Genomic DNA, 19518 nt, shown 5'->3' on the forward strand with positions numbered 1-19518 from the left:
AGTATCCGAAATAGTGCCACCGTACCAGATAATCCTAGATATGCAAGTTCTTCATTTCTGATCCAACGCTCATGAAAGAAACACATGGTAGGGTAGCACTGTGAATTTATTACCTGAAAATGTGAGATTTGTAGCACTGCATTTGCACACTCAATGTGATGATTCCAACTTTTGGGAGGATGGGGGCCTAGGAGCAAATGTTCCTCCAACTTTCCAAGAATTGGTTGAGATATCATTAGTGTGGGAAAGAACAATCACAGGTGAGTAGTGAGGCAGGTAGGGGCCCTCTCATGTGTTTCTGCCATTGTGGAGATCACCACAAAAGCCTCCCAAGTGTAGTGACTCATGCTACTAACATTGGCTGCATGCACTGCTTGCTTTTTTAACTGCTTCCATTTACTCCACAAAGAGCATATAGATCTAGTACATGTTGAAGCCATCTGGACCTAAATGCAACAAAAGATTCTCCAACAAGGCCAGATCAGATGGTGTCAAAACCCCCTCAGTAAAACAGAGAAGGGTTGCAAAACATGACAGAATCAAATCAATGGATGATGAGATATATCCAGTCCGTGATCAATCGAGTTAACCACGGCCGTGAATGTGCTGATCGAGGCCGTACATGCAAGAACAGTTGTGATGCTGTCCATTTGCAATGATGTACTTTCAGGTATTTAGCTGCTGAAGCTATCCAGCAAGTATATATGGGCATGCAATGCATCCAGACTCTGCAGTAAAATTAGGCAGCAACGAGGCATGGTGGCCACTGGCCAACTTGATTAGGAACCGTGTTCTTGTGGTCATGGTTTATCTGCTATGAAAAATAATATTAATCGTACGTGAGGCAAACAGTTGGGAATTGTTCTTCCCATCCGTACTGACATGTACAATAGCTAGCCATATTGATTGTGTTCGTAGACGGTTTTGTTTTGGATCTAAATCATCAAGCCAACCACAGTTACATTAGTTATTGATTCACTATTGTTGTCCAAGAATCAACATTGTCCTAGTGCAAATTTGGATGCATTTAAGTATGTGAAAACTGTAGATTGTACATTTGTCCCTATTGAATTGCCAGTAACTTCTGCACTTTTGCAATGTTCATTTATGATTCAAGCATGAACGCCGAAAGTGGAGAAGTAACAGGGGAAGAAAATAAATACCCACCTGAACTCCTGAAGTGATAACTGGGAGCAATTCTGATCCTTCTCAGCTGTTCTGATAGCTTGGCTGGTCCATTTCCATCAACTGTTCTCCATCAAAATAAGTTGCAAAAAAGAAAGGGTTTCACATAGGGCAGCAAGATAGTGCCAATTATAAAAGAATGCGCCCCTACAGTTCCGAACTTGGAATCTTGTTTTATGTCTCGAAATTGAAATTTTTAGATGTTGTGGTCAGAGAGAGCAACATGATAATGACAATTAAAGAGAGGCCGAGAAAGGCCACTGCTTGTAGGTAGGGGGTCACTTTAGGCTGACAAGAATGCCAAATTGGAATCATGTAATCACAATGAGTTATACAAGTTTTAATTTCTTGATCCAGATCCATCAGGTGTAGTCAGCTTACACGTCGAGCTTATCCTCCTGGAGCCAATTTGTACAACCAACATAAGGAAATATGGCTGCAAACGCATTTCAAAAAGCAGAAGGAACCTACTCCATTGGCAGTTGATAACTTAATATACACATAACTGAGAAAAACAAAAATAGACTCCTAAGATAGCATATAGGTTTAACTGCTTAAGTAACACAAATCAACTTTTAGGTTTTACCTTATGAAATTTAAGGCTCCTGCAGTCTTGCTTATTCATAAGGCCTGAGATATTCTCTTCTCTGCTTCGCTCTCTTCTCCTAGATATGAGATTAGGATTCGCTCATTTGAATGATGTCTCCCATTTTGTCCTTGACTCTTAGAGGAAATAATAGAGTAGTAAATACCAATTTAATTATTGTCACTTGACAATGATGCAGGCCAGCAAGAACCGGATTAGACGACAGATTACATCATTCTGAAAACTAATACAGATGAGGGGGAATGTGATGACAGTTTTGGCACGCTCCTGCAGTCAAAATCATGGCACTATCAATTCCCAGGTAATTAATTAATTGAGTGGAGTGAGGAGGAGTGGCCCTGGATTTTTTTTTTCCCTGTCTCTTGAATTGGTTTTATTTTCTTATGTCCAATTTGTTTTTCTGTTCCAAGGTGTCTTTGTTACTTGTTAACATCAGTGAAACGACCTGATGTAACCTCAAGATACGACCTCTGAAATAAGATCGTTATTGGAGCAGCAATCTTTGATTGTGAGCCGTTGAATTAAGACCTATGATATGTTCATGTATCTAAAGTGTCGGCAGATGGTGAAAAATGAAGAAATCCAGCTGAGCAACTTTTTCATCAAAAGAAATTTCTGAAACATTATCAACAAAAGTTTGAACCTTCGAGACAGTTAGCGTACACAAGTCATTGCTAAAAAGAATGATTTTTATAAGGAACGGGTTGCCTCATGTACAGTCATGCATGTTGTACAACAAAATCAAGCAATAATCCAAATTAAATTCTTTTTAACTCATCATCCCTTCGTTTCATGATGTTAGACTTTCTGGCACTGCCTATATTCATATAGATGTTAATGAATCTAGACCATATATGTGAGCAGTGCTAGAAAATCTTACATTATAAAATAGAGGAAGTAATTCTGTATTTTAATCTACCAATTTTCTTTGCGTTGCGCTACATCTTCTCTGACGAAAATAAAATAAGATGAAAAGAGAGGAGATAAGGGCGTTTCAGTTCACCCTTGCTGCTGACCTGTATGTGTTAGGGGGAATACACGAGGCAATCGTATTGAACACTCGATGCAATCAGATGCTGCCACTTGCTTTCCGACAAAAATCTGCACGAAATCGTCCAAAACCCAAGTGGAGTTCTGAGTTAACCTGCAGGATGAGCACTGCCACGAAAATGCAGACAAGATAGATAACCTCTGCGCCGGGAGCCCCCGCCTCATCGAGCTGAATTGGCCCGCAATCTGGCGGCGCCTTCCGCTAGCCGTCGGAGTGATCCATCCCCACCGGCCGGCCCGCCACCTTGTCAGGCTCGCCGTCGACGGCGGAGCAACCAGTACCACGAGCCTCAGTTGCGCCTAGCCACGATCCAGGAACCGGCAAAGGCGTGGCGTGGTCGCTCAACGAGATGACGAAAAGACGGCTTCGCCGGAGCGGCGGCAGGAAGGACGGAGGCGGCGGCGATGTGGCCATGTAAAAAGTCGGCAAATATTTTGCAAACGTATTTGGGGCTAATCCGTTTATAAAATCTAGAGTAAATTGCATTAGTAGTATAAAAAAATTGGTAGGTGAACGCGATTAGTGTAACAACTTAAAAAATGTTCAGGCTTGTACATGAACTTGGCAATTAAGTGCATTTTGATAAAAACATTTGTTACATACGTACGATTCAACCTATTTTATTGGTTCTATTATAAGCATAACTGCTACTCCCTCCATTTTATATTATAAGTCGTTTGACTTTTTTTTAAGGGAGAATAGCCACTATGGTCTCTGAAGTTTCGCTCTGAGATCATTTTAGTCACTGGCCTTTCAAATTGTCCAAGCAAGCCCTTAAACTTTATCATGTGGACATATACAGTCCTTGGCCCATCGAAAATTGCCACGTGGACATGCCATATCATCTTCCAATGCAAATATATGATGACATACCCAATTTGCCCTTACACATATCGTCGTAGGGAAAAAAGAGAGAAAGAAAAGGAGAAAAATAATAATAATAAAGAAGTAGGTGATCCTGCATATTAAATATCCGTTAGAGTTTTAACATTGAAATGCAACTACTTACATGAAATTTATTTGGCATGATAATTATATATTTAGTGGTTGTAGCTAATTTAACTTTGTATTAGCATAATCCAGTGAAAAAAGTTTCCATATATCCAGTCACATTGAATAAAGTTTGTAAATTCTTTTCATTATTTTTTATGGTACATGGAAGGGTAAATTGGACATTTTACCGTATATTTTGCATGAGAGCATAACATGGCATGCTCATGTGGCAATTTAAGTGGGCCTAAGGACTATATTAGCCCACATGACAAATTATAAGAACTCGTTTGGACAATATAAAAAGTTAGGGACCAAATTGATCATGGAGCAAAACTTCAAGGATCATGTTGGCTATTCTCCCTTTTTTTAATAAAAAATCTTTAGGTTTGATTAAATTTAAAGAGAAAATTAGCAACATCTACTACACCTAATTAGTTTAATTGAATTTAACATTAAATATATTTTGATAATATGTTTGATTTGTATTTAAAATATTAATATATTCTTCTACAAACTTGGTCAAATTTAAAAAAGTTTAACTAAGAAAAACAATCAAACGACTTATAATATGAAACGGATGGAGTAGATTATTGGCCATAAGTATGGTTTGCACTCTTTGTCACCAGAGACAATTGAATATGTTTGATTAGTTGAATCGCTTGGAGATTATGTTAGTTTGTATGCACTTGGTTTTGATAATCATGGAATTTCTTGATTTCAAACCAGCAGGTTATTATTATAACCAAGCAAATACGGCACATCTTGATCATTATTTTTTTCTGACAATCATTACACTTATTAGATTGTTGACAACAAGTAGCTGTTTTTTTTACATGGCTTAAAAAGTGTGGTGTGGAATATTGATCTTTTAATCAGAATGTATGTACTAGCCAAGTTATTCATCTGCATGCTTATTTTTCAAATTGTTACACTGTATCGCACCCACTTACCAAGTTTATATACCGTGGACGTAATTTTACTTAAAATCTACCAGTAGATCATAGATATCGGATTAACTAGTAAATAAGGGACTATTCTAAACATAGTAATGGTCTTTCTAAAAATTCAGGACAGGTGCATAACGCAAGAGATTAGTATAATTGCAAATTTTATACTGGTTTGAATATTTTTTATTACTAGCAAAAATACCCGTACGTTGCAACGGGTGAATAAATTCTAATGATAATATACGTTTTTCATACATAATTATGTCAATGATAATGTTTGTATTTTAATGAGCGGCTTGTTTTTTTATAAATGGCGCATTTCTTTCTAACAGTTTCTTCTTAGCATGTTTTTTTTGTTTTTTTTACTGACAACGAAAACCATATTTTTCTCCCTTTTTTGCCTTTTCTTTTCTCACACGTTTTTTGCTTGTTTTTTTAGTGTTCTTTTTTTGCTTTTTTTTTCCAATACATGAGAATATATGACGAAATAAAAGCCGTGTAATAGATGGCAAAAAATCTATGGATCCTATCCGACTCAAGCGTCCATCAATTTAGCGTTTTTTACTGACAGTTTTTTCAGAGCAATTTATTTTTTAATAGACGGTGTTTTTTCTTGCGCGGTTTTTTCAAATCATTTTTTAGAAATGGCGCATTTTTTCTTACATTTTTTCCTTGCATGTTTTTTAAAAAATTTACCGACGATGGAAATAATATTTCTCGCATGTTTTTTTATGGAAGATGGAAAACCTTTTTAGCAATTTTTTTGCGCTTTTTTCTCACGCATTTTTTTGAACCGTTTTTATTTTTCTCATGAATTTTCTCTTTTTAAATAGTTAGATTAGATTAGAGATAGAGAAGAGATATGTACTGATTAGAAATCGGAATTTGTTTCGCCCTTTCTTTTTTTTTCTCGCGTGCATTTTTTATTTTTTACGAACCATTTTTTCGCCACTTTATTAGGGAATCGGACGAATTTCTTTAGATGTTTTTTCAGATTTTTTTCGCCTTTATAGGAATAAGACTTTATTTTTCCGTTTTAAAGGAATCGGATCTAGCATTTATTTTTCACCACTTTTTTTTGCCTTTTATAGGAATCGGATCTACGGTTTTTTTTGCCACTTAGAGGAAACAAAATTTTATTGTTGTTGTTTTTCTTTTTTTTTTTTTCCTTTTTTTTCTTTTTTTTTGCAGTTTTTCTTTTTCTTTTTATGCACCTTTATGCCCTTGTTCTCTCCCTTTTATTATTTTTTCTTAAAAAAAGATCTCAAGTATATTATTGCAAGATTATAGGGACTCAAATGTAAATATAAAAATTACAGGGACTCACATAGAAAAGTACAAACCCAAAAATTAAAATCATATAAAAATGGAATGCTCTCGACCGGTAGGTTTCGTTTTTGCAAACAGATCTTCAATCCGGCACATCAATTTTTTTTACCAAGATGTATGGGATATCATGGTATAGATTGAAACCGAGAGGAGTGTTCCTGGGATCTCGGACTCAAACCGAGACCAAGAGGAGGGGTGTGTTTATTTTCCTTTTTAAGGGGGAATTGGATCTTAGAGTCGGACTTTTTTTTTCTGAGAGAGAGTCGGACATTTTTTTTTACTTTTTTCACTATTTATTTTGTTTTGGTGGGAGTCAGACCTGAGAGAGAGTCGGACTTTTTTTTTATTTTTTTCGCTATTTATTTTGTTTTGAAGGGAGTCGGACTTTTTTTTTTTGCTATTTTTTTTGACGGACGAAGGAAACATCTCTTTTTAAGTAGTAGAGAAATGTCCAATTTTTTTAAAAATTTTTCGTGACATTTGTTAGTTAGTGTGTATGGAGTGTGTACGAGAAACTTGTGTGCATAGGCTATGTTACTATTGCAAGACTGCTATAAAAATTAAAAAATATCACTAAAACTATCATTTGATTGGCATCATCGCAAAATTGAAAAACAGTTGCAAATTTGCAAATACCCCCAAATACTGCAATTTACAGCGGCGCAAGATGGATTGTTTTGCAAATTGAGCCACACCAACGGCACACGGCCGTGCCGCAGCCGGGGAAACGCCAAACCCGCCGCCGCCGCCGCCGCCGTCGTCCAACCAGAATCTTCCCTACACGCTGATTCAAACACCGGCCGCCCCTTCCCTCCACGCAGGGGGAGCTCCGCGATTACGCTAGAGTCAGTGTGACCTACTGCTCGAGTTCCCCTCCCGAATGCCGCCGCCGCCACCACCACCAGTGAGAGGCTGCGACGAGCTCTCCTCGCGCCCGGAAGAGACGGAGGGAGGGGAGCAAGATCAGCATTGCTACGCGGTGGGGCGCAGGAGTCCCGAATCCGAGCGGCATCGAGTTGGTGTTGAGAGTTTCAGAAGTTCAGAATATTCAGAGTTGCAGTCATCTGAACGAAGGTATCGCACAGAACTGCTCTTGAAAATAATGGTACTTATATTTCACATACAATCAATTTACAGAAGAATTTACATGAGAGGCGATTACGCCTCAATTTTATTCCCAGCTTGATCAAGAATAGTAGGATTGCTTATTTTGATTTTGCTTCTCCTATATTGATATTGCGATTCCCCATGATTAGTTTCCTGTGTTGCATCACCTGCAATCCGCCACAACTAGAAGACTTTTTTGGATCCCGGGGCACGGGTCACCTCCAAACTTGGCTGCCATTACGGGAATAGAACATTCCCTCCTGCCTATGCAAGACTGAGAAAGAAACAAACAGTTAAATTGCTAATTAGAGAGCACATTATAACCTTGTGTATATAGTTTACAAGTGATAAGAGGGTTGTATTTCTATACCTGCTTTACGACGGATTCTGATGATTCTGCATGGCAACTTCCAATTCTAAAGCTTCGGCAGTCTCCCACGGGGTTCCCGTAACTTGCAAACTCAATTGATGAGATACGTTTGCCTCCCTGGCACCAGATTCGCACTTTTGGAACCTTTCCTCTAGACTGGAGAGGGGGGACGGAGAACTCATCGACATTTCCACATACTGTTGTGACAGACATTGTATTCACGGTAATCTGTAGCGGGTCGCCTCCCATTTCCTCAACAAGGACGAGGAGATTGTCTTTAGGTGTCAGGAAGCCTCGTGGTATGTGATATCTTCAGAAATGCATTGCGACGATGATTTTGTTCCTAAGGTTATAGTGAATACACAAGAACTTTGTGCTGAGAGGCAGAGGCTCTACTTACAGTGATTGAGAGGGCTGCCCACTTGGACCCTTGAAGGAGACCCAATACCGTCCAATGCTCTCTCCGTTGACCCATACTTCGCCCTTTCCCATGCTAGTAAGGTTTAGTGTCACTGCATCATTGCCCGGTGGTGTGGAAAAGGTTGTCTAGATCACAAAATAAACGATGTTAAGGTGTAGTTTAATGTTATAAAGAGGAAATCGAGTTTTCTATTTTCTTTACCTTATACCAAGTAAGCGGATGATATATCAAATTGTTGATATCCATCCATCGAACACTGTTTGTTCCTTCTTGCGTGTAGATACTATCCTTTTCTCCAAATAAGCCAACCTGCAATTAATATTTCAGCACAGGATTGAGCTTGTGATATTGCACTTTTTGTTTAAATTCCAAATGGATTGACTTATTTACTTGGTATCCCCATAGGTCGTTGTTGAGGAGATGCATTGGCTGTTGTCCCTGCTGTATACCCACTGTCTGAATCCCAAATGTTCTTCTTTCCATGTAGGCGCCAGAATCCTTCCAATTAGCAGATAAAGCTTAACTTTCATGGATGACTAGGTAGCTCACTAAGTAAGAGAGTGAATATTTATTATACAAATTTATGGTACTCAGGCTCAGGGGTTTATGTTGTGAAAATTATTGAATCAAGAAGTGTTAACACCCATGTGCCCACAAACAAAACACATCAAAAAACCAGGCAGCCATCTCCCATCCACCCAACCAAACACACCCTTACTCAATTTACTCTGAGTGCAACTTGCATATAAATATATACATATCACACCAGCACAACTTTCTCATTTGTTGAAGGCCCTGTTTATCTGAACATAATGGCTTCCTCCATCATAGTTTCTGCAACATTTTTTAAATTACCATGACAGATTGCAGGGTTCTTACCGGTGATCCAACCATTACACTAAGCAATGATATGGTGTTATCTCCTTCCTTAAGAGACATGTGCGTGTTGAGCACTATATTGCGAGGTCCATCATGACTGCCGTGTACACTCCCTAACCAAATTATTGAGGGCAATTATTCAACATTAGATAAAAGTGAATTCTGATAGGAGCAATGTAACGTATCATATGTAAAATATAATGGAGAAAATACCATTATCTGAGAGACAAAAATAGTGCACATTTAGTTCATGGCAATATATTGTCTAGTTATTGGTGTTAATTTTCATAAAAGTATATATTCAGAAACTTGGGGGACGACATTTATCTAATAGGATACTTACCTACATATTCATTGTTGACAAAAGCATGCAATATATGTGCTAGTGACTTGACATAGAGACGGGCAATCTGGTTGCCATCACTTGCTCTATTTTTGTAGCTGCATTTGAGTGAATTTCTCTTGTCATATAGTTATAATGATTGAAGACAAGTAAAAGTAGATCATGAACACTAACTTCGAAGCTCATTTACCTGACAATGTACCAGAGATAATCTGTCTCATCTTTAGTTGTTGTGAGCTGTTCAAATAGTTGGTTTCCAGTGTACGTAGACTTGCTCAAGTCTTGAGGAACTGGCTCTATGAATGCCTTCCAATTATTAATGTCATTGAGAGACTGTACTGCATTAGCTGTTCTTGAACCATGCTGAGCATTTACCTGTGATGAAAACAAATAAATAAATGAACATGAGGGGATGTGTTTGTATTTACATGTAATTAAAAAACAGAGTATATTCCTTAGTAGATCACTCACCTTGGCTGTTTCAAAAACTACATTTCTGCAATCTGAGAGAACACTGATGGACTTAGGGGCCAGCTCCAGAGATATATTACGGAATTCTACCTTTGGTGTGTTATGCTGATCGAAGTTTACTAGAAAAGCCACACACTTGAAATCTGTTTCAAAAACATGTGCCTAGAGTACATCCTAAATTATGTGCTTGTCTTGTGGAACTTTATTCAAAAATAAGAACCATAGTTCTTTCAGTAATTTCACCTCTTGTTGTTGGCCTAATGAAAAATTGGAGTAGCTCCCAAATAGTAATGGTTCTGATGATTGCTTTACTGCACAATGCAATTCTCTAAGATGACCCCATGTAGGTTGCCATATTAGACCTTAAGAAACAAGAAAGTTAAAATATAATATTCTTTCGTGGGGAAAATATAATTATTGTTAACTGTTAGTATATTGGTAAATGTATTTAGCATGATTTGTTTTGCATAAAAAGGATTTACCATATTCATCAAGAGGAGCTCCATCATAGTAGCTTGTTGTTACATATGAAGCAGCAAACCTCCCAAAGTTTGTCCCTCCATGGTACTGCATCATAAATTCGTCATCAACAATGAAACATTTGAAGGTTGTACTTTTTTTCTGCCGAAATGTAGCATTGGAAAATGTTCAGTGTGTTTCCTCTAAAGTCCATACCATGTAGTAGCTCACAAAGCTACCTTTCTTCCTTGCTATAAAAAGTGCAACTGCAAACGCAATATCTTCTGGAGCTCTCAATTTTGTATCATTACCATATATAGGGTAGCTGAATGCAGAGTTATTTTGACCGTTAGACCTTATTCCATCAGAACAATAAGATATATGGAAATCAAAGGACAAGTGCCATTTCAACATACCGAGATGTCCAATTTTCTGTCCACAATGCAGGCTTGTTAGGTGAGTTTGGTCCAACAAATGTTTCTCCGCAAATGAGCCCATTACAGGTATTAATCTAAAAATGAACTTGTCATGGGTTTATTTCTTTTAAAAAAAAAAGACAGTATGTTTAATATTTTCAGGTAGCCATGTGGAAAATCATGTGAATTGCTGTAAGCATGACACTAACAACTGGATCTGGAGCATCATTCTGCTTGCACATCATCCATGGAACACCTGTTTGGAGACCAACAGCCATTGCAGCTGCCCAACGGACATAACGTGGTCCACTTGCGCCAAATGCAGGCTCAATCATCTGGTATTCATTCTCAATCTACATGTCAATTGATGTAGTTAGATGTAAATAAAACAACTTGATGCAACTATTAATTCAACTTAACATTTCTAACCTGAGAAATGATGATGGGGCCTCCTTGTGGGTAATAAAGCCCTTCATGTTTCATCATGGTTACTATCTTTGTGACAAAATTTTGCATGTGTTGCTGCATGGATAAAAACATGTAACTTATTGCGGTGTGCATGACTGGAAAATGGAAACAGTTTTAAGATTATGGGATTGAAGAATCATATCTTGTATGCACTTACTTTAAAGGGTTCATTGTCACTTCGGAAGGTAATGCTGGGAACATCATGTAGCCAAAATGGAAACCCTCTGTACTAACAAAGAATTGTTAAGGTAGTTTATGAAAGATGAGAACTTGTACTCTGATTTGAACATATTGCTTCCTTGAGTTCTATATACCAGAGCATTTCTCAAAAGATAACCTGTTATCTGCATAGGAAAATATTTCAATTCATTCATACCCGTACTTCCATTCTGCTTCTACGAAGGGACCAATCCTGAGGCTTACATAAAGCCCTTGAGCTTGAATTTCTCTGATGAATTTTACAAGATCATATCTTCCCTCAAAGTTATACTGTTACAATGGTACATTTAAGCATATCTTAGTTATGGAAATTCTTTTACTGAATATCTTCAATGCTCTTTTGACAGACAAGCATATCAGACTGGAAAGAGTGAATACCTGACCCTGGATAGGCTCGTGAACGTTCCAGAAGACATAGGTTTGTATCACATCGAGGCCACCGTTCTTTGCTTTTGCTATGAGTTTTGGCCACATCTGCCAATTTATTGTGCACAAACATCCTAATAAATGATTTATGTGATGAATTGGAAAGCTTGGCAAACCAGAGAATTGCTCCAAGGAAAGCCGGAAATGCTATCGAAGTTCATAGTGATTGTTGCTTGAAAATTGTCCCAAATAACCAGACCTTTAGGCTATATAGGGTGCATGTTTTTGATGACTCAAACGCTGAGTGTAATTATTTGTGCTTTCCACTTTATATAACACGCTGAGCTAGAATGTAATTCTGGGAAATAGATGCATGTCTCAAAACTGCTACTTCTCTGGAAAGAGGAAACCAATATCTATTAAGCTGTTAGTTATCTGAAAAGAGGAAACCAATATCTATTCATCCTCGTCAATTTAAGATTCCCTTTGTTCGTAGATATTACACCTTTTGGAAATCACAGGTCTAATATTTTTCCCCTGATGGCTCAAGCTGTGGAAAATTGATGTCTTACCAAGGGGCCGGGACTATATATTTATAAACCAAAAAATTCTTTTAATAGAAGAGATAATACGAAGGATATGTGGAAGGCAAGGCACAAAGCCACAGATTATAGTTGTGACATAAACGTGCACAAGGGTGAAGTAGCATTCAAGTTATTGACTTCGTTCCTCGCAAAAAGGAAAATTTGTTAACTTGTTAGGAATCGTTCCTCAGAACAAGTTCATGTATGTTTCTCTTTTGTTTTCTGTAAGGTCATGCATGCTTAAAAATTGAGAAGTATAGTGTTGTAAACTCTTTAATTCTCCCTTTTCCTTTCGATTTTCATCACCAAATTCACTTAGAAAATATAGATGACAACGATAGCAGCACCTAGTTGCACTACAAGTGTGATGAATGTATCTTGTGCATATAAATTTCAGGGTAAAATTTGCTACATGACACTCAGAATTTATGTAATTTGCTGGTAGACATCTAAAAACTGTATCACGGCTAAAACATATTGTGAAAAATTGGTAATTTGCTGAAAGGCACTTCCGGTTTAATTGGAGAAAAATTCTTCAAAAAGACAAGAATACCCTTAGGGTTAAAAGCTTTTGAGATTGGAGTGAAGATGGAGTACAACGTATGCTAGTGATTTACTTTGGGTGATGGTGAATTTAGAGTTGCATGATTTCTAAATTATCACTCTAACATTATGTTTGAAGCATGTGGTCCTAAGGGCATCCTCGTCTTTCTTAAAATTTATCTTTTCAATTGAGTCAGAAGTGTTCGCTAGCAAATTAACAGGTTTTTAGGGTATCTTTTAGACGTAACACATTTTCTCGATGTCCATAAGCAAATTACACAAACTTTAAATATCCCGTAGCAAAATTTGCCAAATTTAAGGTATACAAACCAATTTACAAGTGTTATTGAAAATTCGAGAAAATTTTGTACGTGAACTTTCAATAATATTCCACTTATGTATAAAGTCTCGTGTTTAAATTCATTATATATATATATATATATATATATATATATATATATATATATATATATATATATATGTATGGAGGGGGAAAAGGTAAAATTCTAACAAATTTATACCCTTAAAATTATCAGATTTTCCATTTTTTAAGGCTAAAATATAATGAACTAGTATGTGGCCCTCGCAGATTGCACGGCTAGTGCAATTATATTTTTTCTCATATAATAGCTTAAATATTTTCATATTTTATTGTTAAACTATATTAAAATGATAACATAATTTTAAATTTTGTACTAACTTGACCAAACTAACCAATGTGTGATATTCATTTGTATTGGATATACGTTATACCCTTAAAATTATCAGATTTTCCATTTTTTAAGGCTAAAATATAATGAACTAGTACGGTGGCTCTCGCAGATTGCACGGCTAGTACAATTATATTTTTTCTCATATAATAGCTTAAATATTTTCATATTTTATTGTTAAACTATATTAAAATGATAACATAATTTTAAATTTTGTACTAACTTGACCAAACTAACCAATGTGTAATATTCATTTGTATTGGATATACGTGATAGTTATCAATTTCTTTTTAAAATTTTTGGTTTTAGTTATTTCTATATGGGACTCTAAACTCCTCTTTAACTATTCCCTATTTTTTAATTTCGAATTTTTGTTATTTATAAATTTTATTTCTATATGGACTCTAAACTCCTCCTCCAATATTCTTTTTTCTTAATTTTGGATTTTAGTTATTTGTAAATTGTATTTTTATATGAACTCTAAACTCTTGTTTCAATATTCCTTATTTTCTAACTTAAAATTTCTATTATTTGTAATTTGTATTCCTATATTGATTCTAGACTTTTTTTCCATTATTATTTTTTAAATTTTTAATTTTAGTTATTTATAAATTATATTTCTATATAGACTCTGGACTCTTCTCGCGAGTTTTTTAAAATGGAAAAATTTCAAATGTAACTATATAATATAATTCCATCATAATTATACTATAACTTATATATAAGTATAAAAATATAGGCAACATTTTATACCTAAATTATATAAAGTTGTAATGTAGTTACAATGAGTTAAAATTATTATAACTAGTTGTAACTATAATTTAACTTATATGTAACTAGTGTAGCACGAATCTTGACATAACATCGTACGACTGAAAATTCGGAAGCTAGGGAAGGAAAAAAGCTTGCGCAAACTTACTAGCAAATCCGATTAAGATGACGGAGACATTTGCAGTTGAACAATTTTGGTCCTAAATCCTGACACCTGTATAGGCCTATATATTGAGAACCCAGAGAGTGATACAAAACTTTGCGTGTGTCTTGAAGCCACTATTAAATATTGTATTAGGAGCTACTCCTACATGACTGTCAGTGTTTTGTAAAATGAATATAAACTGGTACACCATGATAACATGTCATGTAAGGGGGTGTTTAGATCCGGTGTGTAAAGTTTTGGCATATCACATCGAGTATTATATAGGGTGTCGCATGGGGTGTTCGGGCACTAATAAAAAAAACTAATTACAGAATCCATCAGTAAACCGCGAGATGAATTTATTAAGTCTAATTAATCCGTCATTAGTAAATGTTTACTGTAGCACCACATTGTCAAATCATGGAATAAATAGGCTTAAAAGATTCTTCTCACAAATTAGTTGTAATCTGTGCAATTAGTTTTTTTAGCCTATATTTATCACTTTATACATGTGTTCAAACGTTTGATGTGACATGGTGAAAAAATTTTGGGTGAGAATTAAACAGGGCCTAAATTATATGTTATGACTAACTGCCAGTGAGTTATTGGATGTACTACCGCCTTCCTAAAATGTCTTTATTTTTTATCCATTCCACATTCCATACGTACCAATACAAGAAAAAAAAACTAGAATGCCTTACACTTTAACAAATCCTAATGTAATTGTCCCTGCTTAACAAACCTTAATGCATTTGTCTCTCATTTCTATAAAATCCAATGCTATGATTGCTTAAAAGAAGTTATTTTGGTACAAATAAGATAATAAAAAATCGAGTTATTTTAGGTCGGACGAAATAAGGTAACAAATAGTAGTTGCAGTCATCCATATCAATAAGCACTGAGAGTAGGTTATGACAGGCTCATGTGAATAAGCTATATATTCTTTTCGAGAATAGAAAAAGGAAAACAAGAAAACATAAAGTCTCCATCACCTCCATCGCAATCAAAGAAAAACTGTGACATTTCCCTTTAAAAAAATTCCCTTCAAAAAGAAAAACTGGACAGCCGAACCTAATTTAGCCCTGAAAACTACACGACCATCTATGAACTCTACGAAGACTACTCCCTAAGACGTTTTGACTTTAGTTAAAGTTAAACTGCTTTAATTTTAACCAAATTTATAGAAAAAACCAATAACATTTTTAACCCAAGATAAATTTATTATAAAAATATATTCAATTATTGATTTGATGAAACTACTTTAGTATTATAAATATTATTATATTTATCTATAAACTTAGTTAAATTTACAACAGTTTGACTTTGGCTAAAATCAAGACGTCTTGTAATCTGAAATGGAGGAAGTACTTAGCTACACGACCACCTTGAACGTTAATTAATTAAATGAAAACCGGGAGCTAATGCTGTCAGCAGATTGGCATCAAAGCAGATGAAATGCAGCTACCTCAGGGGTGCTCCTGGCGTAGTGCATGTCGCCGGAGAAGAACATCCTACGTGCGCCACTCACCACCAGAGCCCGGCCATCGTACGTGATCTCCCTTCCCAACTCCGCCCACCGGCTCTCCGCCGCCGCCGCGACGACGACGAGCGCCGCCGTGATGGCCATGCCTCCCCGCATGTCTGATCACTGACTGAATTTGCCGGCCTTTTGCAGTTTCTTCTCAGTTTTCGTGACCTCTCATGCCACCTTTGTGGAGGCATGGACGGACGACTTTGGGTGAAACCGGCAGTTGAGGAGGGAAATATGTGTGTGTATATATCGGTCTCTTAGTTGCAACTTTGTGTGATAAGATTTGCTATGTTTTGCTAATGCTTGGCTAGTTGGGTGACGAGTACTTCCTTCATTTTATATTATAAGTCATTTTGGTTTTTTTCCTAATCAAACTTTATTATATTTGACTAAATTTATAGAAAAAATAGCAACACTTTGAATACCAAATTAGTTTTATTAAATCTAGTATTGAATATATTTTAATAATATATTTGTTTTGTATTAAAAATACTACTAAATTTTTCTGTAAACTTAATTAGACAGCAAAGTTTGACTAGGAAAAAAATTAAAACGACTTATGATATAAAATAAATGGAGAGAGTAAAACTTAGGTAACACATCCCCAGGGCAGAACTAATTAACCTCAAGTTTACAGTGATCACTGAGATCAGAGTAGTAGTTTCGAGGGTCACTGTTGTTGGTTCAGGTCACTTGTTATGCATATGCCTCGTTTGACTAACGACGTGACCTATTTTCACCGCCGAATTACGTTGTATACATGTGGTTCGAAACGTAGGTAAGAAAATCACCGTGATGCGAGGACATCGAACGGCATGCGACCGCTATTGATTTAAAGCACTTTGTTCAGTGTACCTGCTAATTGATTTTGCACTTGTGTGTGTTTGCTCTACGCACCGACTCATGTCCAATTTTCAGTTGGGATCCCAGGACGAAATGGTTCACACTCAACACGTACGCTACCACTTTTCGGTGATCGTAATTATATCGTCTATCACCAACTGAATGATCAAGATTCAAGAAGGACGTGTTCTTCTGATGCTTGCCCTGCGACATGTTCCTTTTTCGTTGAAGTTTAAATGCAAAAAGGAACATGTATTATTATTATTGGTGTAGTAGCAGCCAGCAACAACGCAGCCAGCTCTCGGGCAGATTGAGCGATCACTCAGGCTCCACTGCCAGCAATATAACTACTATCCTAATCGATAATTAACACACATAAAATTTCCCGGTCACTAGCATATAAGCTTTTCGCTGCATAGACTCGATGGTGCAAATCCTAACATTTAGGGCCCCGTTTCGTTTTTTTCTTCTAATAAGCCAAAATGGCTTATTAGAAAATAAAAATAAAATTGTAGGTAAAACTTTTATATATGTGTTTTTAGTGATTTAAAAGCCAATGCTGAAAAAGAAACTACGTTGAAAATATCTCAAAATCACTCTCAAAATTAAGTTTGAAAATTTAAAATTTGGCTTTTTCTTTGGTTTAATGGGCCATCCGATGGGAGCCTAAATTTGTAGTTTGAGAATGTCAGTGACAACCCAACCACACGTATGTAGTTTGAGGCTGTGTTCAGATATAAAGTTTGGATCCAAACTTCAGTCCTTTTCCATCACATCAACCTGTCATACACACACAACTTTTCAGTCACATCATCTCTAATTTCAACCAAAATCCAAACTTTGCGCTGAACTAAACACAGCCTGAGTACATTACTTTTAGTACCACAGTGCTGAGCCAAAAGGAGGCTTGCACCAAGCCACCAACATAAATGTCACTTGAGTCCAAGCCACTAACGAAAGTGTAGAAGACCTGACACAACTGTGTGATATTATATTTCCACTGCTGCATACTGTATTTTTATACTTTACATAATATTGGATAACTGAACTTTATTGTAGGGAAAAAATATACTTGCACAATTCTTTAACAATGTGGTTTAAAGATGGTGATATCTCCATCCCAAATATGTAGATAAGTATTTGTTTAGATTTATAACTAGATATATTTTAGGACATAGATAGTAGTCATCTTTGGCCAAAGAAAGGCTGCTTATTCCTGGTAGAAATTTCATAGAAAACGAGAAAACTCCTGGTATTTCAAAGGAGGTCGAAATTCCTATGGAAAATGTGAAATGGCCTATTCTTTGGAATTTAGGAGAAAAATAATTCTTTCCTCCTCTTGTTTTATACTATATTTCAAAGGAGGTCGAAATTCCTATGGAAAATGTGAAATGGCCTATTCTTTGGAATTTAGGAGAAAAATAATTATTTCCTCCTCTTGTTTTATACTGAAGAGTTTTTCCGTGTAATATCCAAGCAGCAATTTTTAAAGCTTTTTCATTTTTTGAAATCATATAGGAATTCAGATAACTAAATTTAGGCTATATGATTTTTTTTCAACCACTCCATCTGTCGAATAATTGTGTTCGGCCATTTCACTTTGACCGTTAATTAATGTGATTATATCATGATGAATGAAAGTTGTATGGTCATACGTCTGTCACTACAAACTTCGATAATATAACATATATATTTTATAATTCTTCTGAAAAGAGATAAGCCGTCAAATTTTAAACTTAAATATTATCTACGTCAATTATTCGAGAATGGAAGGAACAGTATTATATTTTCCAAGAACTATGTGTTTTAAGGAGTTCCTAATAAGAAGTATGTTGTATGCTAAGGTGCCAAGAACCGATGAAAAACTCTCAAAATCAACTCCATAAACCACCGGACCAAAATTAACGAAAAGGAGTATACATATACAGAAAAAACAGCAATGTCCAATATGAAACTAAATTATGTATGTAGCTTAATCGATTCAAGGCATGCAGTGGAGGCGATCACGTACGTACCTCAGGGGTGCTTCTGGCGTAGTGTATCTCCCCTGAGAACAGCATCACTCTCGTGCCGTTAACGATCAGGGCCCTCCCGTCATACGTCACCTCACCTCGCTGGTAATCACCGTCTTCTAATTCCTCCTTCGTCCCCGCCGCCGCCGCCGCCGGCGACGACGACGACGACCACAGCGCCACCCCGATGAACAACACCACGGCGAGCACAGCAGCCTCCATGACGGCGGCTAGCTATGCTGTCTCGTCGTCGATCGATCTCAATTCTCAAGCTGGCTCCTCTTGCAGTATCTATCTATCTATCTGCTCTCTACTTAGATGCAACCTTGCAATCTACAATGGCAGCATATATAGAGAGACATATAGCTATAGGTAGGTAGCTAGAATAATTGGGTATCTATCGAGGGACATGCAAGTGAGAAAGGGATTAGGGCCATGTATTGATGCCTTAATGATGTTGGCTCGATATGTTATCTGCAATATAGTCATGCCTTTTTTAACGTAGAGTGCACCACTGAGCCACTTGATCCTCATCTAGCTCCTAGTAGGGTATAAGGGGACTGTACTAATTAGAATGGACTATCATAAGCCTCTTCTCATCCATTGATTAGTTTGATAGGGAAACTTTTACCTCGTATTCAATATTGCCTATAGCTGTATATGCAAGCTTGCCAAATCTTTTCCATATTCCAATCAAGCAAGCAACTTTTGGTTGCAGACAATTACCCCTTTTCTCAGCGCATTATGT

At 36.5% G+C, this 19518-nt stretch overlaps 1 protein-coding gene and 1 long non-coding RNA gene across 6 annotated transcripts; one reads left to right on the forward strand and one right to left on the reverse strand.

Moving 5' to 3' along the window:
- The first annotated feature begins 6788 nt into the window (after nucleotides 1-6788).
- On the forward strand, nucleotides 6789-12625 carry LOC127774646 (uncharacterized). Of its 4 annotated transcripts, none has more exons than XR_008017801.1 (4): nucleotides 6789-7186; nucleotides 10483-10665; nucleotides 10741-10916; nucleotides 11613-12625. It is a non-coding gene; the product is annotated as an uncharacterized LOC127774646 (long non-coding RNA). The 4 variants fall into 4 exon arrangements; XR_008017800.1 differs by having other exon boundaries at nucleotides 10531-10665; XR_008017802.1 differs by having other exon boundaries at nucleotides 10610-10665.
- Nucleotides 7206-19062, reverse strand: LOC127774644 (beta-galactosidase 7). 2 transcript variants are annotated; one of them, XM_052300924.1, is made up of 19 exons: nucleotides 18774-19062; nucleotides 11644-11739; nucleotides 11423-11535; nucleotides 11204-11270; nucleotides 11008-11100; nucleotides 10788-10931; nucleotides 10579-10673; nucleotides 10379-10487; nucleotides 10186-10270; nucleotides 9947-10065; nucleotides 9704-9865; nucleotides 9423-9607; nucleotides 9233-9330; nucleotides 8890-9002; nucleotides 8401-8508; nucleotides 8212-8319; nucleotides 7990-8135; nucleotides 7590-7899; nucleotides 7206-7493 (listed from the first exon to the last, which is right to left on the reverse strand). In XM_052300924.1, the coding sequence occupies exons 1-19, from the start codon at nucleotides 18990-18992 to the stop codon at nucleotides 7383-7385; spliced, it is 2481 nt and encodes an 826-aa protein (XP_052156884.1). In that variant the 5' UTR covers nucleotides 18993-19062; the 3' UTR covers nucleotides 7206-7382. The 2 variants fall into 2 exon arrangements, with proteins under 2 accessions (XP_052156884.1, XP_052156883.1); XM_052300923.1 differs by having other exon boundaries at nucleotides 9423-9865.
- Between the last annotated feature and the right edge of the window lie 456 nt (nucleotides 19063-19518).

The sequence above is a fragment of the Oryza glaberrima genome, chromosome 5 (assembly GCF_000147395.1).
Source record: "Oryza glaberrima chromosome 5, OglaRS2, whole genome shotgun sequence".
Classification (NCBI taxonomy): domain Eukaryota; kingdom Viridiplantae; phylum Streptophyta; class Magnoliopsida; order Poales; family Poaceae; genus Oryza; species Oryza glaberrima.

Excerpts from the sequence above, each read along its gene's own strand:
- LOC127774644 (XM_052300923.1), bottom strand. The coding sequence starts at position 18,992 with ATGGAGGCTGCTGTGCTCGCCGTGGTGTTGTTCATCGGGGTGGCGCTG. Across the intron at positions 9,331-9,422 it reads TATCTCTGGTACATTGTCAG|CTACAAAAATAGAGCAAGTG; the intron begins GTAAATGAGCTT and ends ACTCAAATGCAG. Across the intron at positions 8,136-8,211 it reads ATCCGCTTACTTGGTATAAG|ACAACCTTTTCCACACCACC; the intron begins GTAAAGAAAATA and ends TTTGTGATCTAG.